At 40.4% G+C, this 27,987-nt stretch overlaps 4 protein-coding genes across 13 annotated transcripts; 2 read left to right on the top strand and 2 right to left on the bottom strand.

Annotated features, from left to right (window-relative positions):
• Positions 1-443: 443 nt before the first annotated feature.
• cunh3orf18 (chromosome unknown C3orf18 homolog) lies at positions 444-5,105 on the bottom strand. 3 transcript variants are annotated; one of them, XM_076036899.1, is made up of 6 exons: positions 4,455-5,105; positions 2,982-3,389; positions 2,720-2,745; positions 2,282-2,411; positions 1,857-1,889; positions 444-1,090 (listed from the first exon to the last, which is right to left on the bottom strand). In XM_076036899.1, the coding sequence occupies exons 2-5, from the start codon at positions 3,240-3,242 to the stop codon at positions 1,884-1,886; spliced, it is 423 nt and encodes a 140-aa protein (XP_075893014.1). In that variant the 5' UTR covers positions 3,243-3,389; positions 4,455-5,105; the 3' UTR covers positions 444-1,090; positions 1,857-1,883. The 3 variants fall into 3 exon arrangements, with proteins under 3 accessions (XP_075893014.1, XP_075893012.1, XP_075893013.1); XM_076036897.1 differs by lacking the exon at positions 1,857-1,889 and having other exon boundaries at positions 4,455-5,086; XM_076036898.1 differs by lacking the exons at positions 1,857-1,889; positions 4,455-5,105 and adding an exon at positions 3,589-3,817.
• Positions 5,106-9,277: 4,172 nt separating this feature from the next.
• On the top strand, positions 9,278-19,315 carry gnb1b (guanine nucleotide binding protein (G protein), beta polypeptide 1b). 4 transcript variants are annotated; one of them, XM_076037189.1, is made up of 11 exons: positions 9,545-9,838; positions 13,940-14,048; positions 14,173-14,211; positions 14,311-14,417; positions 14,924-14,987; positions 15,597-15,759; positions 16,069-16,135; positions 16,231-16,432; positions 16,533-16,749; positions 16,853-16,968; positions 17,555-19,315. In XM_076037189.1, exons 2-10 carry the CDS (start codon positions 13,992-13,994, stop codon positions 16,957-16,959), a joined length of 1,023 nt encoding a protein of 340 aa, XP_075893304.1. In that variant the 5' UTR covers positions 9,545-9,838; positions 13,940-13,991; the 3' UTR covers positions 16,960-16,968; positions 17,555-19,315. The 4 variants fall into 4 exon arrangements, with proteins under 4 accessions (XP_075893306.1, XP_075893305.1, XP_075893304.1 ...); XM_076037191.1 differs by lacking the exon at positions 9,545-9,838 and adding an exon at positions 9,278-9,300 and having other exon boundaries at positions 16,853-19,315; XM_076037190.1 differs by lacking the exon at positions 9,545-9,838 and adding an exon at positions 9,377-9,536 and having other exon boundaries at positions 16,853-19,315.
• Positions 19,316-20,145: 830 nt separating this feature from the next.
• tardbpb (TAR DNA binding protein b) lies at positions 20,146-25,472 on the top strand. Of its 5 annotated transcripts, XR_012928266.1 has the most exons (6): positions 20,146-20,903; positions 21,534-21,697; positions 21,784-21,933; positions 22,008-22,211; positions 22,879-23,936; positions 24,605-25,472. XR_012928266.1 is itself a non-coding variant. In XM_076037176.1 (5 exons), exons 1-5 carry the CDS (start codon positions 20,663-20,665, stop codon positions 23,368-23,370), a joined length of 1,251 nt encoding a protein of 416 aa, XP_075893291.1. In that variant the 5' UTR covers positions 20,146-20,662; the 3' UTR covers positions 23,371-24,535. The 5 variants fall into 5 exon arrangements, 4 of the variants coding, with proteins under 4 accessions (XP_075893291.1, XP_075893293.1, XP_075893292.1 ...); XM_076037176.1 differs by lacking the exon at positions 24,605-25,472 and having other exon boundaries at positions 22,879-24,535; XM_076037178.1 differs by lacking the exon at positions 24,605-25,472 and having other exon boundaries at positions 22,041-22,211; positions 22,879-24,535.
• cenps (centromere protein S) lies at positions 25,083-27,970 on the bottom strand. Its single transcript, XM_076037197.1, has 5 exons — positions 27,757-27,970; positions 27,491-27,614; positions 25,714-25,747; positions 25,559-25,625; positions 25,083-25,440 (listed from the first exon to the last, which is right to left on the bottom strand). Exons 1-5 carry the CDS (start codon positions 27,784-27,786, stop codon positions 25,330-25,332), a joined length of 366 nt encoding a protein of 121 aa, XP_075893312.1. The 5' UTR covers positions 27,787-27,970; the 3' UTR covers positions 25,083-25,329.
• Positions 27,971-27,987: the final 17 nt, after the last annotated feature.

Consider the following 27,987-nt stretch of genomic DNA (forward strand, 5'->3'; position numbering starts at 1 on the left):
TCCGCTCATCTCATCTCACTACATGATGAACAGTAGTCAGCCTCAATGGTGCCTTGTCAATCGAAACTGCAGCTGAGTCAATGTGTGTCATTTTACATGAGCTGTGTCTGGATATTTACTCGCTACAGGGACAATGTTGTTCTGTGATCTTGCTGATAGTTATATATTCAATACAGTACTTGATCCATTTTCAACTTTTGAAATGTTGACGTGTAACTTGAGAAATCATCTTTTATGCCTCTTACTTTTAACACCATTTTGTAGTTATGTTGTTGATGTGTCCTTATCCACTTCATTAATACAACTCACGAACCTGTGATATATATTTTGTTATGATTCTTTACCTTGTGATTTGTGCTTATTCTGCTTCTTTATCGCTTATCAATAAAATATCACCACAAATACCACCCCTCTCTTTGTCACGGACTTTTTACCAACAGTCGCATAGTTTAAATGGTTTTAATATGTACAGCCAGAATCAACCGTCGCCCAGCGTCAAATACAGGAGGAACAAAGTCAAAATGAAGGAACGGATCATTCCAGAGTTGTAACACATCCAGGACCACGAAATCAAAAGGAGACAAATTTATACCCCTGTCTTATCAAACATGGAAGTAGATACTGAAGCTCTCGGGAGCTCCACTCACAAGCTACCAAACATTAGAACAGAAAAGACACAGCATGATTCAAGAAAAGTGCATCACACCTTGTTTGTGTGCCCGATGAAGTCAGTGTAAGATAAAAGATAATGCCTCTCGCTGTGCTTCCGTATCACACATGCACCCACGTACCAACCCCTGCAGTACCCTCCCGCCCCCATCCTGAAACCTGCAGCCAGATTACAGTTCGACTGTGTAGCGGCGATGGAAACATCCGCCGAATGCTCCGGTTGCTCCAAAAATAAAGCAGTGCCAGTTCCAACACGGTTGTCCTTTAGTTTTCCTTCCTGTGCAACAGTCTGCAAGAGCTCCAGAGAGTCCTCGAAAGGTTCAGTGCAGCGAGATCACTGCTAAGCATTGAGGGCCTTGGCTACGTCTGTGAAGACAAGTCGGCTGGGCCTCTGTGTGGTGCCTTGGGAGGTTGTTAGAGTCTGCGGAGGAGATAAAACTGTGAGCGGCGATCAAGGTCACGTCACCGATAATCTTACCTTTCGTGGGGGGGGGGGGGGGGGGGGGGGGCGAAGACGCGCACACAGTGTTACGTTTTAGTATATGTCTTGAAAATTTAGTTTGCAAAATTAGGCCAAGTGAGCGAAGATCAGAAGCCACATGGAACAGCGTGTTTCGAGGCAAAGATCCTGCTAACAAACAGCTTCTCTGTGTACATTTCATGCACTTTTTCAGTACATATGACTCAAGTATCTGCCGCGAGGATGCAACCACTGCAGACCTTAATGCCGAGATTGCGAGCAGCAGTTCTTGTGATCCAGTCGTCAGCCGTAATGTTGTGGCACAACTCGCAGCGTACAAAAGTGTGTGCACACGCTCTCGCATTGGACTTGCACGTATTGGATCCAATCATCAAAATACAGGAGTTGGCTCTTTTTTTTTTTTTTTTTCTTTGCATACCTCTGCGCTCATGTGGCCCCTGAAACATTAGTTCAAGTGTCAAGTTTCAGGAGCGTAGAAAGGAAAGGTTGAAAGAGAATACGAATGTACGCTCACAATGCAAGTGTGATGGGGTGAAGCGTATTTCGAATGTCCTTCAAACACAGAGTTACTGATTGGTTATGGATTCAAATGAATAGGAATTCTAAACATTCTCGTCTGTTGAATGGCATGAATGAAAGACTGAGGACTTCTTTGGGGGAAAGGGCTTGAAGAGATGGATGAAAAGCCACACAGCTGATACTTTACCATGATTGTTTAACCACTGTGCCATTGTCAAAACTTAAAAGACATAAAAGAAAATGTGTATAGATTTTGAGAGGAAACAAAAGAAGTCATTCATGCAACAACACAATTATAAAAAAAAATATTGTGAAAAAATGATTATTGGCCTCAAATAAAGAGCAAATGTGCAATGGTATGGTATAAATTAAGAAACTTAATACAGAAAAAACACATAGATGGGGTTCAGCCTGAATTAAAGACTTAATAACTGCTTCACTACGTAGAACACACAATATAAGCCACTACTAATGTAACAAACAAAACTATGTCCAGTTCAAGGTATCATATGTAGGGCTATCACAGCTCATCCATGACTTTGAGCATTTTCCGTTCATTGTTCGACACGGACACAAAGAAATCAATTTGCTACGGTGCTCTTTCGGGTTTACCTTGGCGTTGGGTCCAGCAAGACTTCCTTCCCGGCCGTGATCCAGCAGTTCCTGTTCCAGCAGGTCGTCTTGTTCTTCAGCCGGGTCAAAGTTGTACATGGGCATGAGCTGGTGTCTCAGCTTCTCCAGCCTGTGTAGTAACAGGAGAGGACCAGTCAGAAATAAATGTGGCTTCACAATTCATCCAACTACAGTAGTTGTTCCCTTGGCCTAGATTGTAAAAAAAAAAAAAAAAGGTCATTTTGTGTCATAAATTACACTGAGATGTAAACAAATTATACCGGGTTTGCTTGACAAGGTGTACTAATAATTTAATTTGCACAGTGATGTATTTTGTGAATGACCGCATGACACTCCTGAAAAGGCAGCTGATGTCTTGTTTGGGTTCATCAAACCTGTTGTGTTCAGCAAGTTTGATGTGTTTTTTTTTCAACTCACCGCTTTCGTTTCCGAATATACAGCATCTAGGACGAGAAAAATGAATATCCTTTCTCAGAATAAAATCCTTATTTACAAATATAAGAACACATTATTGACAAATATAAACACACAAATGCTGTTTGGAAGAAGTCCTTCTCCCTGTTTGTTAAATTTCAAATTTTAGCTCAATACATTAAGACAAAACTTTGATATTTAGACCCCTAATTAATCTCTACATAACATCGAATCGCACAGACTGGACCTTGACGTGTGTTCTTACTATTGCCACTGCCAAGCCGATGACAGTGATGATTCCAAAGGGCACGAGCACCATTCCCATCCCGGAGCCCTCAATCACCGCCTCCGGGAACGCGGTGGCGTTCAGGTGAGTTTCGTTTGTCGTTATCGTAACAGTCATCAGCGTCGTCCTGGAGGCTGTGACGTTGTCCGCCGAGGCCGTGGAGAGGAAGGGGGTCGGGCTGGCCGTCGCTGCCGGCGGGAGAAAGCTCGCCGTCGTCTTCGCCGCCGCAGCAGCAGCCATGATCGGGCGACGCGGTTGCACTGGTTGGTGCGTCTAATCTGAACGGTTGTTGTTGTTGTTGTTGTTGTTGTTGTTGTTGTTTTGCTGCTCAGTGGCTAGTTTGACACACGTGTCGTATGAGTCTGGTTGAGGCATTGGTCATGTGACCTGGGAAGAGAAGCAGGTGAATCAGTCACTGCTCTGGTGGCTGCTTCACTGTTGGAATAAAGGACACCTCCATGCAAAATCAGTCCAGGAATCTCAGTCTTGAGATATGGGTTATAAGGATATCATTTTTTTCTTCTTCTTCTTTTTTTCCCGATACAAACGAAATTTCAACAAATTTTTCAGTTTTGCCACACCACACCTTCAGTTTCATTCAAACCCCGGGTGATTGTGCCAACTCGATTGTGGTAGGTGTTGAAGGGCAGGATGTGGGTAGCAGAAACACAGGAGGATAGGGTGAAGTGACATGACTGATGGCCTCAACTGTCAAACACACACACACATTGTGAGGAAATGTATGTGGCGGCGGTGCAACTCTCAAAAAAGAAAAGAAAAAAAATCAAACCAAATCTGCCACCCCTGTTTCACACACACACACACACACACACACACACACACACACACACACACACACACACACACACACACAACAAGACGCAGCCTCCAAAAATATCCACTGCATCCAGGACTACGTACTTCCATCCCACCCACCAACCAACCAACCAACCCACCCCCACATGCAGGCTACGCATCCTGTGTGCATAAAAACCAACTCATCCCCGAAGATCTTAATATACGAGCACTTAAAAAGCGCGAGCATGTTTCATTTTAAAGCAGTGCAACATGCCGACACAGGAAGGCAGTGAAAATAGACACATGATCCATTCCTCTCCCCGTAGTGCATCCTGTCTGCTTGTGCTCCTAATAGGAAACATGTGGAGCTGCAGCAAACAACCAATGGGAGAGCTGGCTTCGGCGTTTTTGCTGTTTGACCAGTGAACAGTCTCGGGGGCTGCAACGCAAGACCGAGCCTGCAACATCTTCCACTCGACCTTGTTGCAGTGTGTCTCACAAGTGTGTGTTGGTGATAGATAGCATGTTATTGTTTTCCCGAGGCAAGATTCGCCCTAATCTCAGCCGCCCTGTGCAGACAGCTGAACAGCTAATCCTGCCAACGTGACCGGCTAGTGGTCCATGTGTCGTCCCAGATTAGAGATGCATACGTACCTTAACATACAACATGCATGACTTCCGTGCTGAGCTGCAGCAGGCCCAGGCTGGCTTGAGAGGGGAAATTTCTCATTGGAAGAGGCTGCATTTTCTCCAGCAGCTGCCCCGCCTCCTCCTCCTCCACGTCCTCCTCCCCCTCTTCTTCCTCCTCCTCCTGCTCTTCTGTTTCCCCCTTTAGCAATGCAGGTACAGCTCAGGCTGTTTACACTGAAAAAACTGCCATTTCCTTTGAAGATGGACTCCCCTCATCAAAGCAACCCTGTCCCGGAAACCTCCAAGAGACCCCCTTCACCTTTCTCACAGCTAGCCTGTGAGGATCACCCCGTCCTGTCCTTTCTTGTATTTCACACAACAGAGGCTGCTCCAAGGATGCTGCACACAGAGATCAGTACAGCCAGGTCCCGCCCCCCTCAGTCTGTCATTGGTCCGGTGGCTTCAGGACTGGGGACGCAGTTGGCTTCTGCAGCTGCCAGTTTGGCTTTGCAGGGGTGAGAATGAGATTTAATGGCTCTGCACACCAGATGCTGTCAGACTCATGTGAATGACTGCATCCGGGTTTCCGAACGGGGGAATTAACCCTTTCATGTCTCGTCGCTGCGAAACAGACAAAAAAAATATCACGTATAATTGAGGTGTGGGTTGTTTTTTTTTTTTGGATTAGTGATTTTTTTTTCTTTGTGATTACATGAATTCTCAACATTTAAAGCTGCATTTTTTAATAAAATGATTTAATCATAGAAACACAAATTGTCTAATATTAAATCAGTATTACCAGTATTAAGAATTCTTAAATGATATTATTGACCATGTAAATACATAGTTATAAGAAAGATATTTTTCTAAAAGAGTTGTATAAGATATTTTCTTCTTGGGTTGTACTGACAACCGAGCAGTTGTCTTTTTACTTTAGGCAAAGTAAATATAAAATCCCAATCGTAACATATTATAAATTAAGACAAACCCTTTGCGAACACATAATAAAATATTATGTAAGTTTGTAATTTTGAAAAAGGGTCTATTAGGGAAGGTTAAAGGTGAGCAATGAAATATATCTAATCGGTAGCCATTCAGGTTATAGGAAAAAGAAATGAAAATGTGCTACTCAACCCTTATGTTACTATTACTATTTCAGTACATCAGGCAGGCAGTAAATATTTTTGGTATATTTGTGACGTACTTAGATACTAAGAATTTTTGAAAGTTGCACCTTCTTGATGCCGTGGTAAGAGTTTTATCAGACCAAGGAAGCTGTCATTGTTTTAATATAGCTGAATCAAAAAGATTATCTGCTTAGAAGTTAAGCAAATAATTTGTTTTTTCTTGTCTTAGTCTTTGTTGCTGAACAGACACTGACTCTCAAGAATAGGTTTATTCTATTAAAAAAAAAAGTGTACAAATTATGTTTGTTCTTGAGAAGAGATGAATTTGAATAGCATAGCGACAGGAATTAGGAAACAGCAAAGAAAACGACAAGTTACATCCTCCAGGACAGCAGCTTCACCTGCTGAACTGTTATAACATACACATAGTTCAGCTTTAAAGATGTCCACCTTTAAACAATCTCATAGCCCACAATTCCTGTTCTTCAGGAATTGTGATGTACTAAGCTGGTCAGTGACTTCAGCCTAGTCACTTCCCACCAACTTTGCTGGACGTGATCAAGGAAGTAATTGTTTGTTTGTTTTTTGTTTGTTTTGTTTTAAAATATTTAATGTGCATGAAAATGTTGAATGAAATTCAATCGACTAGAATTTCAATTTTTTTTTTTTTAATTCTGAGTTGAATATTTTTTTTCTTTTTAGGTTGCGCCTTTCATCACTTTACTTCATAATTCATAGTTCATATTTGCAGTATTGTGTGCATTTGTCTGACTTGCCGTAGCTATGTTCTCGAATTATTTGCACACCATACAGAGAAACAGCGACACCCAGTGATTCACATACTGACCTGCATTTAAAAAGAATGTACTACGTGAATGAGAACGCAGCAAAATGACTCTGTTTTCCCTCCCAGATCAAAGCACAGTCAGAGCTTTTGGTTAGACTCATTTGATGACATTCCATCATAATGATATGTCATCCTACACCAGACAGTTTTCTTCGATAAAAATGAAAATATCATGCTTAACGATTTCTAATACACTAGAAATGAAAATAACAATAAACCAAAAAAAAATTGTCTCCAATACTTTGTTGTACCAGATGTAACATGAATTGGCACATTACAGTGGTAACATTTTACTGGCAAACTGTCACTAGTTTGTGTCACAACCTATTATTTTTTTCTGTATTATTTTACATAGTTATTGACCCAAAATCAGGGCAAAACAGCATACATAAAAAAAATCTGTTCTGTGGTCGATTCAAAGGTGGAACAGTCTCTTATTAACCTCTTTATTTTTTAACACAATTTTGATCAGCTCATTGGACTGTGTCTTCCGAGGATTGATTACCATGAAACTCATTGGCTCATGCATCCCACCAGTTTAAGCTTGACTGGTCTGCTTTTGTCTTACCTTACTGGCTTGGAACAAGGTAGTTTTATTTTACACAGGCTGTGCCCTCTGGTTGGTGGAACTTGTCCAACTTTAGAATGAAATGGTTGGGCTCTTCGACTCTTATGCATAGAAAGGAGAGTGGATGTTGTGTCGTATCTAATTGGGTCAGGGCGTTCCTTTCCAGTGTTGTCTATTTGACATTGCATGTTGCTATAAAAGCATATGTGACAGCTTTTACTTACTGCCAGGAGGAGTTTTTGTGATCGGGAAGAAAGGTAGTGCATGCACAAATGGATGTGCATGCGCTACCTTGTGCACTTGTGCATTTCTGCGCCCAGGTGCAGGACAAACGTGATGGAGAAAAACATCAGTATGTGGATAAATCTCCCCAGGTTTTACGATAGATCTGTTTTTTTCACTTGTTACTTTAATTAATCCTTCCCAAGGACTCCTTTCTGCTCCAAAGGGTGCTGCCCTTGGTTGTTGAGGTACCCATGTCTAACCTTTCTGAGACTCTGCAGCATCCACTTAGCTCCCCTCACATGTGCAGAGAAGTTTACCTTCTTTGGGGTTCATGTGCCGGGCAACTCCTTTGCAAGGAGTCAAAATTCATCTACCAACAAATGAAGTAGCAACAGTCGCCATGGAATCGAAAGATACCATCTCTTCAGTATAACAAAGACAGTAAAAGTCCTGTCAGAAGGCATGTCCTCCTGTCATTCTATGGCATTAGTCATTCTGGTGATCACAACAGAAGTGTCTGGAGGAAGTAATAATACTCAAGAACACATGCCACATTATTTATGAGGGCAGAAGTTTACATGTGAAATGCTGACCAGCTCAGCTTAAGTGACAGTGCTTTCTCTCTCCCTATCACCCTCTGTTCTCCTTATCCTCCTTCAGCCTCACAGTGGTGGACCTCCTATCCTGATCTTGGTACAACAACTGATTTAAAAAAAAAAAAAAAAATGTGTTCATAAGTTACTCTTCATTGACAAATGGTCAGTGGTTTACTAATAAATAGCATCAGTATTAATATAATATAATATAATATAATATAATATAATATAATACAATAACAAAGCATGTACAGACTTTTTTTGAGATATTATTCAAAACAACAAATATGAGGATTTGCAATAACAAAGAAATAATAATAATTTTTTTTTACCCCCCGTTATTTTATCAAAAATGATAAGGGGATAAGGGGATAACAATTTATATATATATATATATATATATATATATATATATATATATATATATATATATATATATATATATATATATATACATATATATATATACATAATATATATATAATTTATATATATATATATATATATATATATATATATATATATATATATATATAAATTGTTGGACCAAACTTAGTTTGTGAAAGAACCCCAGATCCTCTGACAAGTAATGTCAACTTGATACATGGTTAAAAATGTTGTTAAAAAAGGAAATTGATGGACAATCAAAGTCATTAACTCTCATCTACAATTTACCATTCCAAACTGGTTATTCCACTGTACAAAACTGAAGACAAACACTACTTCAAACATCACAGACATGTTTTTCTTCTCCCACAATTCTCAAAAATTATGTTTTTCTTCTCCAAATAATCTCCTAGATTGTTTCATTCTGAGATGGTCCACTTCACTGGCTTTATCTGAACTCAGTGAAGAAATCACACATGTCAAAGACTAAAAGAAATATGCAGTTGGAGTAGTTTTTTTTTTTTTTTAAGCATTATATTTATATCAAATGCACACACGGAGACCAGGCCAGATAAATGATTTGCCTCAAGTTGTATGAGGTCTAGCCCGCTTATCAATTGGCACAATATCTTTGTCGTGTTGCAACATGGATTACTTTTGTTGGTTTTCCAGAAAGTATCTCATGAGGGAAGTCTACGACCGTCTTATCGGATGTCTTTCATAAGTTAATCATGACCGAGAGTGAGACTTTGATATGTGTGCCTTTGTTGGTTCACACCTTGCAGCTATTTGCCATGCAAAAAAAAAACCTTGACTACTCTTGTTTACTGTTCAAATTTGACTCTGTACACGGAACCAGTACACGGATATTGAAATCTGTGCAGTCTTTGTCACTTAGCTCCGCAAATATTTTGCTGTTTGACGCTGCAATTGTTAACACAAAAGTGCTTTTTTTTTCCCTCCCTGAAATAAATCAACAGTATTTCCTTCTCCTGGACCAAGTTGGTGCCAGGCTGACTATCTGCTGTGACTCAGCCTTTTAGCTTGGTGGAGGAAAACAATTTGTTGCCTCAGCCGTTTTTTTTTGTAAAACAAGAACTGCTTCGGTTGTTTGAAGGAGGTACCAAACATTAATTTGAAGATGTTAATGACAGAATCCTCTTTTAAAAGCTAAACGGACGCCAATCGGTGGAAGGTTCTCCAATAATCGCTGCTGCAACGTGGGGTTTCCTAGCGCTGACTGCAGGGTTACCGCGCCCATCTGAATCGTTCGATGGCCGGACGACTGTATTTCTTCGGAAAGGACAGATGTTAAGCTCGGCAAGGGGGATACGGTAGACTGCCTGGTTGAATGAGGTATAGTGACTTTAAAGATAAGCCATTTTGACTGCCAGGGCAACGTCTCCAGCGGAAGGCTAGTGGGTGTGATACCCCCTCCCCTCCCCTCCCCTCTTCGGTTGGTTGACTGAGGTTGTCAGGCTCCGTAGCCGTAGCCGTCGCCTGCGTTCGGGAAGGGCTGCTCCTCGGAAACCCAACGCTAGCGGGCTAGCTAGTTTGTGAGCTAGCGCTGTGGTGTTCGTTGATGCGTGGATCGGAGGTATACGCCGTCTTGTTTTCCAGTCAATGCCAAACGCGAAAACAAACGAATATTGAATCAGGTAAGGTGAAAAGAGGCGACAACGGTGCCACTCCACCATCTTTCACATTAATGGTTAATAGCATTCGCTGATGAATTGTTGCGGAATTTTACTATACGGGGGTGGGGTGTCGAAAGCTAGCTTCCTAGCCATTTAGTTAGCTGGGGGGAAGCGAGCGTCAAGCTGGGTGTTTTATCATGAGTAAATGGATCCTGTTGTAATGTTCGTACCATTGACACAGTGGCTCGTTTTCTTTCGATGGTTGAAATGATGACTACAGGAAGAAAAAAAAAAATCTTCGCCTAATTAGCTACCATATCTAGGCAAATAGGGCAGGGTTAACCACAGTTAGCGAAAGATCATTGCTGGCGTTTAAGTACCACTGATGTTTGAGAGAGCCTTGATATCGGTGATGGCCTCTCGGCCTAAAAATCCAGTAACGTTACAGGAGAAAAGGTAACTGTAGTCACAAAACAACAAATGGAATCACCATTGTGGGTTCTCCTTGTTCAATATTTCCGCTTCCATCACATTACATAGCGCTGCCCTACGTTGATGCTTTAGCTTTTAATGAATTATTCCGTAGATATATGTGGTTTCTGCATGTGATCGTGGTAAGTATTTCGGGAATGCATTTTTAAATTGTTTTTTATTTCTATTACATATCTATTACGACGCACACAGAACACTTGGTGTGCAATGTTGCAGCCTCGTAAACACCCCATTTTTTTTCTAAGCTGGACTAATAAGTTAGCTCATCGCTGTTTCCCTGCAACCAAAGGGCCGCGCCGGTGCAACGCCTTTAACTCGGGGTTTGTATCGTTAGTTAATTGACACTGGTCAACTGATTTGCAGTAACTTTGCGATGGATTATTGATGGCTATCCACTTTTGTTTATTTAATTTTATTTCAAAATCACCCGTCTGACAGTACAGTTCTTCCCCATTGAAGTTAACCGGGCCATCGCCCGACCTTGCAATGTTTTAGTCTCACGCCTTCCTTGCGATTAGGAGACCGATTAAATATACACACAGGTTGTAATCATATCATCCCTGCAGTGTCGGTTTTAACGAGATTGTTGCTGTACAAGTAATTGGATTTCTGTGGGTTTACCCAGCGCATTGGATTTAAAGCTAACGCTAACTGCATAGCACTCCGTGTAATTGCGGAAGAGCTGCCTAGTCTAGCCCCAAGTGTGTGTAGTTCCAATTTTACTTTGGTGCCACAGCTTGTTGGGTGTGCTTGATGCGATTCGTCCGATCATTATGCCACTCAAGCCTATCTTGTTATTGGGCATTTCCCCATCCTATCGTTAGTCGAACACTCAGAACTTGGAGCATTCGCCTACTGAAGCAGTGCTTGTGCCCTGCCTACAGGCCTTCGCTGTCAAGCCCGCTAGCAGGCTAACTTAGCAGACAGCGGTCTGCAAGATGGCGTTTAGCTGCATCTTCTCATATTTCCATCTCAGCGAGTCGTATTATTATTTCATTGATAGCGTTTTAAATACATCCTAACTCGAACCCTCCTAGTCAGACACGTATGGCAGAATCCTCGGTATCTCGCCACATCGCAGCTTACAGTTGCCACCAAATTTGCGTTGAAGTGATGTGCAGCCCTTCTGTGGCCGATCCCAGCAAGCGCGTTAGACTAACTGTGCGACTAAAACAACATCTAGCAGCCATTCAAATGCAATGCAAACGAATGTCTACTGTTGCAGGCAAATCACAGTAACACACACACAGTGCCTAAGCATACAGCTTTAAACGTCAAGTAAACTGTGCGAAGACACCATTATAATATGTGATTTTAAGGCAATTTTTTGTGAATTTGCTTTGTACCTTTTTTCTGTTTTAAATAATTCTGCAAACAGGTTTAGTAAGGTATCCGTATAAAGTATTTATTTAGCGACACCTTAAATGCACCTTTACCCCCCCACACATCCCTTCTGCCATTAATGATACAGTATCTTACCAAACTAGACACAGGAAGGAGGGAGTGTGTCAGGATTATGAATTTTCTGGACGTGTGTAAATCCAGGCACTTGCCATAAGCATGCGGTGTGTAAAATAAGTAAGATTAAACTCATCCTATTATGATTAGGAAAACATGTCTAATGCTTGGGCTGCTTCTGCCAGCTGTTTATGCTAGTGGACATGGATAGGATTAGAGACCCATTGACTGTGGGATTTTAGCTTTTAGGATTATGGAGTTGCTGAGTGATACTGCTGGTTATGGCCCTCCCGATGATCCAGCTTTGTGCCGGCGAACCATCACATTATTGTTTAACGGCAAGGATTTGCTAACTTGCCCTCTGAGAAGAGATAAATTCTCTTGTACAGAGAGATACATTTAGACCGAGTTGGAATGGAGATGTAAAAGACACCTTTTTAAAAGCAGTATGCAGTTGAGGCCTTAAGGGACCTGGGAACAGCTAGTGATCTACAACTTGGGGCTGTTTGCTACTGCTCATTGTTTATCAGGCAGTCAGCTGACCCTGATCAGGCGCTTGGAAAGCAAAAGTGATGAGGGAAAGAGAACTCCTTAACTGTAAGCATCGGTCGAGATCAATAGCAAAGGAACAGTTTTTAAATGAGGAATATTTATATCTCCACTATAAATAACTTCTTTATTGTCATGTCACTTTTAAAGTGTTCATTACAGTCAGTTCGTCGTTGAGGCGGCATTTTGCAACTAAATTGAACATTGTCTATTTTATTGTGCCTAAAAAATATATACAAATATGGACATTGGTGAATCATAAATACCAACTAACATGAAAGTGCAACGCAACGGTTGTATCGGGCTTTTAAAAATATTTTCAAGGTGACGGTGGCATTCTGTCATCCATTTATAGATTAATGAGTGTAAGAGGATAACCTGTGTTTGAAAAAGCCCAGCCAATCAGATGGCCTACAGGATATCGTTGACAGGTAGTTCAGACTTTCAGACTTGTCCAAAACCGTCTTGTAACATCAGCCTTAGAGCAGGAAATCCACCAGGTAAGATAACTAGGGGTGCAAGGTCGACCGAAAGCTATGTTAGATTCTAGTTTGTCATCAATACCCTGACACTCTCTTATTTAATGTCTTCTTCTTCTTTTTCCCTTAAAGATGCCGGTTACAATTAGCCTCTTGTAGATGCTCAGCTAATGGACTCTTTCAGATTGCTTATAATTGTAGTGTACTTAGGTTAATGAAAGTATTGATGTTTCATGATTTTCCAATACTCAATCCAGTTTTACATTAGCATTTTATTTTTATTAATACTATTGAGCGCTTCCACTGCTGCTGCACTTATAATTGTGTATTTATTATAGATGTAATACAGTGATTTTGGCCTCTGAACATTCGGTTTCTGACAAAAAAAAATTGCTGGTCATATCTGCATGACCAGGTGACAGTCCACTTTGTAAATAACAGTAACAGTGATGTTAATGTAACTGACCAGGTTCAGATTAATGAATTGCTTCTTTAACCATTACTATTACTATTCATTTGACTTAGGTATGCAATTTTACTTATTAGTGGTCTATTAAATATTGTTCTCTTAATATTTTTCGAGTCTAAAGGCATTTCTTTAGCCTCTCTAGTTTTTCGTCCAAACTGAGTTGCAAATATTAGCATCAACGCTGTATTACCGAACATATGAATACCAAAACACTCCAGTTGATACTACAACATTTTCAAGACATTTTTGCTTGATTGTTGTTTCTCACAAAAATGAGGATTTTATTCATTGGAAAGGGGCCTTGAGGTTTTGTATTAATATAAGTAGCTTATTGATCAGTAGATTTCTGAGTAACTCTGGGATTGAGGTCAGCGGGATAATGACTCCTTTAGGATCATTTGAAAGTTATGCCTTAAAAGGATTTGTGTAATCAAAATTGTATGTTGGGATTATGTCAGTGACATTGAGGCATGTAAGAAGCCTTGATACATTTCACAAATGCTTATGGTTAACCAATGGAAAATAAGTGTCACCTTCCTTACGTTATTCTTTGCCATGTCGAGGTCACAACGCTCCATTTTCTCACCTGATATGTACCACATTTTCAAATGAGGAGAATCCATGTGGATAATAATTAAGTCTGTTCTTTTCCCCTGCTGTCTGTCTGTGTCTTAGATCAACAAGTGCCCTAGTAGCTGGAGTAAGGTAATTAAAAACGCTGAGTAAAATGAGTGAACTGGACCAGTTACGCCAAGAGGCAGAGCAGCTCAAGAATCAGATCAGAGTGAGTAATCCACACGTATAACGCTTCTCCCTCCATTGACAATAACGTCAAACCAACTAAGTTATATGTAAATTTGGAACGCAACAGTCATTTTTGTTTTTTTTTTATTCCCTCTTATTCTTAGGATGCAAGGAAAGCATGCGCAGATGCCACACTCTCACAGGTGAAAATGGTTTACAATCTGTATTTTATTTATTTATTTTTTATCCCGGCACGCAATACATTGAGTTTAGCATTAATCCACAAAGTCATTGTTTTGCAGATCACAGCCAACATCGACCCTGTTGGCCGAATCCAAATGCGTACAAGACGAACCCTGCGGGGCCATTTGGCTAAGATCTATGCCATGCATTGGGGAACAGATTCAAGGTAAGACAACTGAGAGTTTTGCCTTCGCAGTACAATTTGATTTTCAACTGCGTCTTTGCTCTACCTGACTCCCTGACTTTGAAGCTGTGCCATTCGGCGGTAATCTGTCATACCAGGTACTATTTTAGTACCTACTCGGTTGGGGTTCCAAGCGAGCTGAGTCGCCCCGACAGAGTGCAGGCCAGTGATTGGACAGGGAGTGACGACACGTATGAGTCATGAGAGCGAGGTCCATCAGTCCTCCGAGCCGATTGCCACTAACTGCTACCAGCGGACAGAAAAAATGTGTCGAGAAGCAGGAAAAACTAAAAAAAAGTGGTTACAAATAGAACACCATAACACATGACGTCAAGGGACTTTTGGGCAGCCTTGCTCCGGTGACTCCACCCATATTGACGTGGTATTCAGTTGTTATATAAAATGACCAAAACCGAGTGAAGTGAAAAACTAATTGAAAAGTGACCAAATTTGAATTGATGTTCATGAAGGTCTTCTCATTTGTGTAGGCTCTTGGTCAGTGCCTCTCAAGATGGCAAACTCATCATTTGGGACAGTTACACCACAAATAAGGTAAGCCCGGCCTCTTGTGAGTTGAATGATGTCATGGTTGTGTCATCCTGATCGCGATTTCATTTTAGACTTGCACATAATATCGAGGCGGTGTTGCCATCAACATGGAAATATTGTAGCTGCTGCTGCATTTACAATAGCTTCTTTGCATTTTAGTGTTTTGCATGATATTTCTGCATTCTCAAAACTATATATTGCATGCAAAGGCTACACGCACAGTTTCAGCTTCAATTTTTAGCTTCCCAAGTTCATGCAACTCATTGATGGGTAACATGGACCTGCAGTCGCGCTATGTTTGGACCTCCTGCGTTAGAACAGTTTGTGTTGAAACATTTCTCATCACAACCACAAAGTATAAAGTTGTATGCTCAATACTAATCTTACTTGAATTTAAAATTTTACACTGAAGTGAAGTCGGAAACTATTGTCGTCAGCGTGTAATGTAGCAGAACAAAACTGGGACGTGTACAACACTGCGGCATTTGACGGAATATTTTGCTCCAACCTCCTTCCAGCTCATTCAGTGGACTGAAACCTGGACTGCAAGTTTTGTTTTCTGTTCAAGTCTGTTGATGAAACATAATTGTTCTGTTGTCACTTTCATTGTAGGTTCATGCCATTCCACTTCGATCTTCCTGGGTCATGACTTGCGCCTATGCACCATCAGGAAATTACGTTGCTTGTGGTGGCTTAGACAACATTTGCTCCATTTACAACCTGAAAACCCGTGAGGGGAATGTACGCGTAAGCCGCGAGCTCGCCGGACACACAGGTGGGATTTACTCACATTGATTTCATTTGTCATCTTGGTGATATATATGACTATTATATAGCAATTTAACATTTGATATGCTTCTCTTCTAAAAGACCATATAGTCCAAAAATCACTAACTGAAAATAGTGACTTCCTTTTTTCAAGTCTTGTCAATACTGTCAAATAGTGTAGCATTTCCCTCGGAAATACTGCATAGTTTTTGACCTTGAAGTCAATCTGCAGTTTGCAGTAATAATCACAAAAGAAACATCAATAAAACATACCATTCATGACTTTTTTTCTTTTTCTTTTTTTCTGCCCTCTCAGGATACCTGTCCTGTTGTCGCTTTCTTGATGACAACCAGATTGTAACAAGCTCTGGAGATACCACTTGGTGAGTGACACGCTCCATGAAATCAACGTCTCCATGCAGGAGCTTTCCAGTGCGCAATCGTGGAACTGAGGCGTCTGTCCATTTTATTTTTATAGTGCACTTTGGGACATTGAGACTGGTCAGCAGACCACTACGTTTGCTGGCCACACAGGTGATGTCATGAGCTTGTCTTTGGCTCCCGACGCCCGGTTATTCGTCTCTGGTGCTTGCGATGCCTCCGCCAAACTCTGGGATGTTCGAGAGGGCATGTGCAGACAGACGTTCACTGGCCACGAGTCTGACATTAATGCCATCTGCGTAAGTTTCTGAGAAGATTGAAATCAATAGGACGGGCTGATTCTTGTATTTTTATTTATTTATGACTTGGGTTTGCACTAATCCTGGTGTTCTATTTTAGTTCTTCCCCAATGGCAATGCCTTTGCCACGGGCTCGGATGATGCCACCTGCAGGCTGTTTGACCTGCGTGCCGATCAGGAGTTGATGATCTACTCCCATGATAATATCATTTGTGGCATCACCTCTGTTGCATTCTCCAAGAGTGGCCGCCTCCTCCTGGCAGGATATGACGATTTCAACTGTAATGTGTGGGACACACTAAAGGCAGATCGTGCCGGTAAGCAGTTAACTTTTGTTTTCCAAGTTAGCGTACATTATGCAGTTTACATGCTGCGTGTCCCAGTATTGTCCATGGCAAGTAAAACTTTTGTTGTTTCTAGGTGTGCTGGCTGGACACGACAACCGTGTTAGCTGCCTGGGAGTTACTGATGACGGCATGGCCGTTGCAACGGGATCCTGGGACAGTTTTCTGAAGATCTGGAATTGAAGCCTGAAGGTTTTTTTTTTGTTTTGTTTTGTTTTATTTTTTTACTTTTTTAATTTTTACATTCCTGCCCCCACTTCAGTAAACTCTAGATATATTAAGCCAACTGCAGCTGTTTCGAGTCTGAACTATATAACGGTCAGGTTTTAGCATTCGTTTAAGGCTTTTCTTTGTGTATTATTTTGAACTTGCTGAATAAAGAAAATGACCTAACTGGTGACATTATTACATCTCTCACCCTGACCAATTATGGTCCGTCAAAACAATATTTCAAAACTTAATGGGAAATCCAAATTTGTGCGCAAAACAGTACAGTGCAGAGTGAAGTTGCTGCCATCTCACTAAATGGAGAGACTGGAAAACTGTAGTTTCCATAAATAGACACCCTACTATATGTATTGATGCGTCTGACAGTAATGTAGCTTTAGTCCCCCCCTCCTACAATCCAACAAATTTATAAGCTGGTTGTAAGTACATAAACAAATTTCCAGCGCTTCAGCAGACTTAATGTTCGACTTATTAATTACTTTGTATGAATTACACAACCACCACAGGCTAGAATAGTTACATTTAAATTTTAATTTTCTTTGTTTTCCAGATGTTCTTTTAACTTCAAAGTTGACTGGAAGACCATTACAACTTCAGAATGTTCACAGCATCTTCTTTAACACTGTTTAAACTGACTCGGACACCAACAAAAAAACGAAGGGAAACCAATGCCTTTCCTACACAAAGAAGAGCACAATTGTTTATCACCTAGTTAAGAAAGGATCTCCTGTGGTATCAAATCGAAAACTTGTGCATTCCTTCCCGGACCATTTTATGTTACTTTGAAAGAAAAAAAAACAACAACACTATCATCCCATGCAAATGTGTGCGTCTTGAAAGCAAATGTTGGAGTGTAATTGTACAAATTATTTAACTTTTTTTTTTCCTTTTTTTTTTTTTTTTGTTTTTTAAAGAATTCTATTCTGGTTTGTTATTCTTGATGGCTTTCTTTTTGTCATTTCTTTCATGGTTTTAGATATGTTTGAATTGCTTGTCTTTCTAATCCAGTTAAATCATGTAAGTCAGATGAGAGACATCGCGCAGCAAGTAATGCAAATAAAAGCTTGGATCATATTACACGAGCAGCTTTCAAAATGTCCATGATGTATTTATATACTAGCTGTTTTTGTTTCATCACAGCCTTTTGCACATGAAGAAGCTTTGCCTCTCAACTAATACTATGTTAACTAACCAAGCACATGCTATAAGTTATGAATGCTCATTCCAGTACAAAAAGGAGTTGTTACGAGTAACTTATACAGTTAACCCCCTTAATTCTTGTACATGCCTTTGACTTTGGGTGCGGGAGGGGGAGGGGGGCCTAGGGTAGTACAGTAGGTGCTGAGATAATTGGGGCATGGCCGGATTTTATTATATGGATGGGGGAATTGTGTTTTTAGTATCCACTTTGAGTGAAACACCTCACCTGACTATATAGACACTTCCTTTGCTTGGGACTGCAGTTGCAACTCTGTGAATGAAATGTACAAATCAATGTCTGAAAATAATGGTCTGATGTTTTAAGTTAAGGCGTTTAATTTTGTCTGCCATGAGTTCCTTTAGATGTGCATGCTGTAGACTTGCTTTCAATGGTGCAAAATCTTAGATTTTCTGTTTCTGAAAAGGAGAGTAATCAATTGATTCAACATAAAAGGCCATTTTTTTTGGCTCCAACTCTGCATACATCATGTACTTATACTGGTAATGCTATGCACCAGATTGAGCAAGAACGGAAAAAAACAACCTTCAAATTGATTGCGTACTTAGTGTAAATTATGCTTACCAGTACTATTGATGCCAATTTTTGTAATAATTATAACAATCATTGTGAGAATTCTATCCTCGAGGAGTCCTTTTCTCTTAAAAATCTACACTCTTAATGGAACAAAAACGTTCTCATATATTGTCCATGCTAAAACCCTAGAGCATTTTTTTTCTTTGTTACCCTTGGTCTTAAATAGAAAATCTGAAGCATCTGAATGACATTTCACTGTATACAGAAGCACTTTTGTTAAAGTTGTGACATATTTTCACTCTTTTCTTTTCTTTCCCTTTTTTGCAATGATGTACAATAAATGTGATGTATTCGTGTGTGGCCACAAGTGAAAATGCAATTCAAATGAGATGGATTCCCTTTTCTCTTTCCATTAATATTATAGAGCTCTGCACCCTTATGTACCTTTTCACTTTTTGTATATCATTTCAGTCTGTTGGTGTTACACGGTGAGCTGGATGCAAGATAGATACTGTACTAAATTGTACTGTTATTGATTGAAAAATGTTAATAAAAAGCTGTTTGAGATCTCTTTAAGTGGACTTGAATCCAGAATCTGCATCACATGAGAGTCTCCAATGTTGAAAATTATACTTCTAAAAACAAAGAAAAGAATAAAAGTCAAGAAGGTGATTCCTAGTGTGCAATGTGGCTGTTTCGTAGTTTGTTCACTGCAACATTGTTCAGTTTATCTTGAACGTGATCCTTTTTGTAGGATGTTTCTCCTACTGCATTTTCTTTCCTTTTATCCCATTTATAATTTATGACACTTAACTGTTAGTCGCTGAATCAAATTTAAGGGATTATAATGGCCACGTTTTAGAAAATGCATGTCGCATTTTCCAATTCCAGGCCTGGTTTTGGACATCATCAGAATCCGTCTTATTCACACCATGATCTTAAAATAGCAACTCTTATGGGAAGATCCTCGTTACGTAGCGGTCGTCTGTGATGAAAATGATTACGTTGACGCTGTGTTCGTTAATTGCATATTGTTTGAAATGCAAAACCACTGAAAAGGGCCTCTATGTTTAAATACGTTTAATACTGATGATGCTCCACCGTCCGCCATCTTTACAATCTCAACCAGCCGACGTCACAGCTAGCTGCTAGGAGCAGCTTCTAGCGGAAGCTTGCTGCAGCGCCACAATCGGCCTGTCTTATTTGCCCGGAAGAAGGGGGGGAGGACGAGCGAGGAATAAAAGTAAATATCACTATTTTATAGATGCCAACCAACTCGTACGGGCTGCTAAAACTGGGACGTTACCGGTACTCTACGCGAGTGTGTTTCCAACTCATCACTTGCTTAAATTAGGAAACAAATGTCACAAATAAAGCAGCCATAAAGTGAAACCTTCCATTCTGATGACGTACTTCCCTTTGCGTTTGGGTAATGCCATTTTAGCAGGCCTTGCATGGTGGTTCCAGTTTTCACTGCGTTGACAAATATTCTGTTTGCGTCTGGGACAAGACGAATGATTTCTTTGAACTGGAGTCAACATTTTAATTTCCTTTGACTTACAATTTTTGAGAAAAACGTGTCGGATTAGTAGGTGACTATCGTGTGCAGCGCCTCCGTTGAGCGGTCGTCCTGTTGACAACACAAGGTTCCCTGTCGCCGCGAACAAAGGAACCGTGAGTTTTGGGCAAGCTTGTCGGCACATGCGGCGCAATAATATTCGTAATTTAAGGTTGAACGTATTCCTGCGCGTTTTGTTAACACTATTCTTGTTGGGAAGTTACTTTTTTCGTAAGCAAAACAACTAGCGTGACTCGTCCTGCCGTGTTCTGCTAAGGTTAGCAGCTATTTTTGAGCAACTAGCGAGTTAGCTGTTATCTCCAGCGTAGTTTAGTTTCAGAGCTCGGTGTTTTCGTTGCGCGAACATGGCCGAAGGATACATAAGAGTGGCCGAAGAGGAGAATGAAGAACCTATGGAGATCCCTGCAGAGGACGACGGGACAGTGCTGCTCTCCACCGTGGCTGCCCAGTTCCCCGGAGCGTGTGGCCTTCGCTTCCGGAGCCCCGTGTCTCAGTGCATGCGAGGAGTGCGTCTCGTGGAGGGTATCCTGCACGCGCCAGAAACCGGATGGGGCAATATTGTGTATGTGGTGAACTACCCAAAAGGTAACGAACTATGAAACCAACGTTTCATCTAATTGTAACCCGAAACACACAGCTATTGACCGATACATCGATATATATTATTTATGTAGTTTCGGAACTGTAAACTAGCCGGAATTGACGTGACAGTGTTTGTCAACGCCCACAGACGCGTGTCCCCGAGTTCCTCTTCAGTTAAAATGAGAAATGACTGAATTTTTTAAACACTCCCCATGATTATTATGACAAAAATAACACATTCACGAATTAGCGATTCTGAAAAATCGTATTAACATTATTAGGATTGAGTTTTTAGACTGCATGAATACTCGCCTAACCCAAACATTTTCACAAAATATTTTAATTAGTATTCAAACTATTTTTTTAACCACATTTAAACAATTGCAGTTAAATGTGAACATTTTTGACGTATGGCAGGAACTTTGTAGCGCGAGAGAGAAAAGATGAAAACCATAACAACCATGTTAATAGCAATTAATTGCATGGTTTTAAACATTATAAATGTAAACATGTCCAACTACAATATACTGATATATAGGCACAGCAAATTAGGGGAAACATTGCCTTCTTTTATCAATTGTACTATTTTGGCCGCAGTGTTATCCATAGAGCATCTTTTATTTTATTCACCAGACAACAAGAGAAAGATGGAGGAAATTGATGCATCTTCTGCTGTGAAAATGAAGAGAGGTGACATGAAGACCTCTGACCTAATTGTTCTGGGCCTCCCTTGGAAAACATCTGAGCAGGACCTCAAAGACTACTTCAGCACATTCGGAGAAGTCATCATGGTTCAGGTAAAAAGATGCAGTCTAACTAAAAGCAGTGTTTGGTTTTGATTGTAAAATCATTTCCATAAGTACTTAGTTGTTCGATGTTGCAGGTAAAAAGAGAAGCCAAGACTGGGAACTCCAAAGGATTCGGCTTTGTGAGGTTCACAGAGTATGACGCTCAAGACAAGGTGATCTCGCAACGTCACATGATCGACGGAAGATGGTGTGATTGCAAGCTTCCTAACTCGAAGGTGAATCTGGTAATGTCCATGCATAAACTGCACACATTACGGTATCCCTATGCGATGACTCTTATATACTCATTAACTTGTAGTATTCTGGTTTCCCACCATCTTTCTTTCAACAGCAAGGTCTGGATGAGCCCCTGAGGAGCAGGAAAGTGTTTGTGGGCCGTTGCACCGAAGATATGACCACAGATGACCTGCGACAGTTTTTCATGCAGTATGGAGAAGTCACAGATGTCTTCATTCCAAAGCCATTCCGTGCTTTTGCTTTTGTCACTTTTGGGGATGATCAGGTAACATATTAAAGTATTTCGTTAAGATGAACAACATAATGGTTCAAGCCAAATGCGGCACAAAGACACAGTGTTGAGTGCTCAAATTGAATATAGAATTTAAAAAAAGCCTAAACTCATTATGAATTCTGATGTTTGCAAATTCTTTTCCAAAAAATGAAACCAGACTATATTTATCTTTTGATTTTTTTTTTTTTGTTTACGTAAAGCCCAAAGAGCAAGAAGACAGAACATGAAATGCTTGTGACAATTATGTGGCACTGCATTTTAACAAGCATTGTTCTGATGCGTTGGGAAAACAAATGTTATTTTTCACAGGAATTGTTTACAAATTGTTTTCTGTTGAACATGATGAAATGTCATAATTTTTAGTTAATATAAAGTGTGCCTATGTCCCCTCATCATTCTTCATCCACTGCTACTTGTAAACACCTTTCAGATTGACTACCAGGGTTTGTTTTTCTTCAGAATATTGCCACTTTGAAACTCTTTTGTTGCGCCTGTGCAAACTTGCTTGACATGAAGTCGGGCTCGGATTATATATATGATGTATGAGTTTGCATTCAAAATGATAAGTTGCGATAATACAATTATTCTTTTTCTTATGCAATGTCTGTAAATGTCAATGCACTAATGTCTTTGCTTACCTCTCTTGTTTCTCTGTCAGGTCGCCCAGTCTCTCTGTGGAGAGGACCTGATCATTAAAGGTGTCAGTGTTCACATCTCAAACGCTGAACCCAAACATGGAAGCAGGCAATATGATCGCACAACACGGTTTGGGAATGGTTTCGGAGCTCAGGCATTTGGGAGCAGCCGCAGTGGGCTAGGGAGTAGCAGTAACAGCAGTCTGGCCAATTTTGGCTCCTTCAGCCTTAACCCAGCTATGATGGCTGCCGCTCAGGCCGCTCTGCAGAGTAGCTGGGGTATGATGGGTATGTTGGCTAGCCAGCAGCAGACTTCCACGTCAGGGAGCACCTCCAGTGGGACGAGCTCGAGCAGGGACCAGAGTCAGTCTTTCGGTACAGGCAGCAGTAGCTACGGCGCCAGCTCGGCCAGCCTCGGCTGGGGAACAGGGTCAAACTCTGCAACGAGTGGTAGTGGCTTTAGCTCAGGGTTTGGGTCCAGTATGGATTCTAAGTCATCTGGGTGGGGTATGTAAGCTAAGTGTTTGTATGGGTAAGTATTGTGACGAGGATGAGTCTTTTCAAAAAGTTTATTTCTGGTGTTGATGCGTGTCTGACAAGTTAACCTTTTTGAAAGATGTTTTGTACATTTTGAAAAGATGCTAAAGATTTAAGTTAGAGTGAAGTGACTTGTTTACCAGGATGTTCAACTAAAGTGCTATTTTTGCTGTCTCGTTTGCATCTATTTCAACTGGATTCTCTAATGCATGTATTGTGAAACGTGATATAACCATCTAGAAAATGCATGAATGTTTGTGAGTCACCACTATCTGGCTTTTTCACCAGTTAAAAAGGCAATCTTGCATTGGGAAGAATCTGGTTGAAACCTAAATGTTTTAAGTGCAACATTTTTTTTGTAGTCAAGTTCTATGGAAAAGCCTTCATTGAAATCTCTTCTGCAGTTCACCTCTCTTCCATTTCCCTGCGAGGAAGCTCCTCTTTGGCAGCATTCTTGGGCTGATCTCGGTATCATTGTCCCTCTTCCCACCTGTTAGTGCAATGCCATCAAAGAACGGCTTCACTCCGCATGTTCTGAGAGACGGTGGGTGTTTTCATTTTTATCCACTTTTTTAAAATGAGAAGAACTGCGCAACTGACATTTTAAGAACTGATGAGTGCGATTGCGGATGGCTTGTGGCGAAGAGTGAAGCGATGAGTGAGCGAACGGAGAGAAGCGTGAAACGGGACTGGATGTGCGGTGAAAGAGCCCAAATCTGACTGCTTTCTGAGTGTGTGAGTGGAAGCTGCAGGTGCCACGTGCACCTTCCCATACATGGACATTCATTAATAAGTACTTCAAGATTTTGTTTTTGTTTGTTTTTTTTTTAAATCTTGACAAGATTTTCCTTTACTCTTAAGTATGTTGAAATATCAAATGTAGTAGAATGTTGTGATGAATATTTGTATTGCTTATATTATCTGATTTGAATGCTGTATGGTGTGTGCTTTCATGTTCTTGAACTGATCTGTTAAGTGTGTTCTGATGTGGATGACACCTGCTGAAGACTCTGGGGGACGCGAGTGATAGTGTGAGAACGTGGAGTGGTGTGTACAATGGTTCCCGGTAGCTCTTATTGTTTGTGAGGTGCTTAAAAACATGTCAAATGAAAGGAGTTCTCTAATAAAGTTCATTTGAATAGATGCATAGTTGATATTTACTGGAGTCGGTTTGTGGAATAAAAAAGCATCTAATTCGATCCACATATCTAGGGACCTTGGGCTCCGCTGGTCGAGGTCTCCGTTTGAACCCTGACTGAAGTCTGTTCTGAAGGATGAAGATGGAAGTTGCAACACTTACACTGTGTGGCCTTCTCAGACATGACATGGGGTAGTACTGTCTTTTTGCTGCTTTCAATGGCTTGTCGCACTGAATTTTTTTAACAATCGCTCGCATCACCTTTTCCAAGCAATGTGTTCTTTCCAGACAACACATTGGTAACCCTTACAAATGGTGGTGGGGATATTTCTTCTTAATTCAAATCTGACTTCTAGTGGCTCCTTATATGGTATCATTGAATTGCATTTAACATGTGATCTGGCATAAGCAGTGCTCTTTTTCTAAGTTCGTTACTATTTGTAGGATGTGTGTGCAAGCAGTCATTTAATTATGGCCACTGACACATATTAGAAACAGGCATTTTAAGCAGGTACTGTGGAAATCAAATGATCAATTCTTGCAAATTATAACTTTATTTTATTAGAACATCTTTTTTGCTTACAGTGCCAGCTGCACCACATTTGATATTTGTAGATCCCAAGTCGGAGAGGCGTACAAAGCCTTCTCTGAAACGATGACAGAACTTAAAAGTTTAAATGCAGTATTTTTTTTTATTTTTATTGAAACTTAACTCAATGCCATGTATTGCCCAGTTTAATACCTGTGTATCTTAATACTAGGCAGAACTGAGACACTCCAGATCCACCTGCCTGTCTTTCTATTCCCTGCTTTCCTCATCTGTGTCTCTGCTCTTCCTCTTCCCCTTATTCTTCTTTTCCAAATCCTGCTCCCGGTTCAATTCCTCGCTTTTATTTTGTATATATTTGGACTGAAACAAATAAAGGCAAATCCAACATTAAACTTGCTGTGTGCAGTAGAATATATACTCAAGCGTGGAAATGTGTGGGTGGAGTGTGTCAGTTGATTTTGGATCGGCGAGAACTCACCAGTGCAGTACTGCGTCGAGCCAGAAGCTTTACGTCATCTGTAGACACTGTTCTCCTTTTGCCGTGTCTGAAAATATTAAGTGCGGGTGAATGGATGCTAACAAAAAGAAGAAAAAAAAATCCCTATAATACACATGATGACCAACTATCCTTACCTTGCAAAAGCCTCCAGATCTTTGCCAAATATATCTGAAAATAAAAAAATTCCAGAAATGATTTTTGTACTTTTTCCCACATTATTGTGGAATGTAAACATGAGTTTATTTTACATTTCTTTCAAAGGTTAATCTAAGGGCAAATTCAGCAGCCATTGATGAATAACCAATGAGCAACAAGCCACAGAATAACCATCTGTGCCTTCGAGTAACCATTTCGATATGTGTATGAAACGTAGATATGTCTGAAAGAAAACAAACCTTCAGGGCAATTGTGTCAACTGATTTTGCCTGATAAAAAAAAATTGCAATTATGAACACTGGACGAACGTCATAATAATAAATGTGTTTTTATGCCATCACTAATGAACTGTCAACATTGTCTGTGGTGTGTCTTATGAATATTAGCTGACAGATGCACAAGTAACACTCTCATTTTACACTAAGCTGTATGAAAGTGACAGGTGACCACTTCATTGGTGATGCAAAGATAGAGCTCATAGTGCAGAGAAGCTCGATATGAATATTATTTGACGCTAAAGGTGTCTAACCTGTACATGTATAAAAGTCAAGCTTAATCAAACAATACACACGTGTAATGAAGAGAAACGTTACAGAATTGCTACCATGCACCCAGTTAACTTTGCTCCAAAGCAAACCTGTTGTAAATGTAACGGGACTCTAGTAGACAACAGTGAATCAATTCAAAAACATATATAAATAATCGGACAACTTTTTTAAGCGCTAGCTAGGCTGATTGAATTGAAAGAATAGATTTTAAAATCAAATTGCTGGTTTATAAAGCGCTGAATGGTCTTGAGCCAAAATATATACTTGATCTATCAGTTCCTTATGAAGCATCCAGACCCCTTAGGTCATAGGTGTCAAACTCTGGCCCACAGTGTGATTACATTTGGCCCGTAAGGCAATACAAAATAACTACTAGAGCTGGCCCACCAGCATTACACAGCACATGTATCGCTAATGCTACAAATCTCAGAATGCTCTGCTGGTATTTTGGCACCACAATTAGGACAGGATGTTCATTGAAGGATATATTATTATGACTTATTACTGGTTTATTGTTGATTTATATTTTTAAATTTATAATTAGCCAATGGGAAAATGTTACTGTTGAAATTTAAATCAGAAGTCTGTATTTTTTATTTACACTTTATCATTTTGATGAGTGGGGTTTTTTTTTTTTTAATAGGGTTTTGCATGTGTACAATATTAAGTCATTTATTGTCTAGTATTAAGCTTTGCTTGTTCCATATTCAGGTTGAAGCAAAGCTAGTTTGGGTCTATATAAAAAGGTTCACTGTTCTATCTCGAGGAAGTTTTTTTTTCAATAAATATCAATGTCGGCCCTGGCCTTTGTCCAAGTTTTACATTTTGGCCCTCTGTGTAATTGAGGTTGGCACCCGTGCCTTAGGTCATCTGGAACATGTTTGTTGTGTTTACCAATAACAAGAACCAAGCAAGGTGAGGCAGCATTCAGCTAATTTGCTCCTCATCTGTGGAACAAACCAGCAGATTTGAGGTCTGCTAAAACTGTTGGTGCCTTTGAATCAGTGCTGAAAAAAAAAACATTATTGTTCACTGCAGTGAACTCATAAGTGTAAATTCTCCTTACTTGCTGCATTATATTTGATTGTCTCCCCCCCCCCCCCCCCCATTTTTATTGTATTGTACTTTATCAATGCTTCAGCTGGTTTTATTGTCTATGGAATTGTGCTATACAAATAAACTCGAATTGAATTGCGCGGCCACCCACCACTCTGTCGGACCACCGTCTCGGCGATAGCAGCGATGGTCTGCCTGCTGAACTCTCTCCGCTGCTCCTCTCCGATCCTCTGACAGATGCGAGCCACAGTATAGTGGACGGCCGCCTTCAGCCTCTGAAATCCACACCGTTCAACCACACTCGTTTCAATCAGCGCAACGCTCTTAGGCCGTCACGTGTAAACAGAAAAAGACAAATCCCACCGTAGTTTAACTTTTAAAATGTAGCATCTATCGCGGCGTTGAGCTATTTCTCACCTGATGCGTTTCATCTGTGTCGGTTGACATTTTAAGAGAGCAAAAAAAAAGCCGAAGCACAGCGGGATAACAACGCCAGAGATTTGGCTAAAATGCTACAAATTAGCTCACAAAAAAAAAAAAAAACAAACCCCTGCAAAGAACTACACAAAACGAGGCGGTAACGACAATATAGTCGTTTGCGTGAAGCGGACAGCAGAAACAAAAACTCGCGGTAGAAATTCACCAACA

The sequence above is a fragment of the Nelusetta ayraudi genome, unplaced genomic scaffold (assembly GCF_046127955.1).
Source record: "Nelusetta ayraudi isolate G7.1 ecotype Tasmania unplaced genomic scaffold, CSIRO-AGI_Nayr_v1 ptg000050l, whole genome shotgun sequence".
In the NCBI taxonomy this organism is placed as follows: domain Eukaryota; kingdom Metazoa; phylum Chordata; class Actinopteri; order Tetraodontiformes; family Monacanthidae; genus Nelusetta; species Nelusetta ayraudi.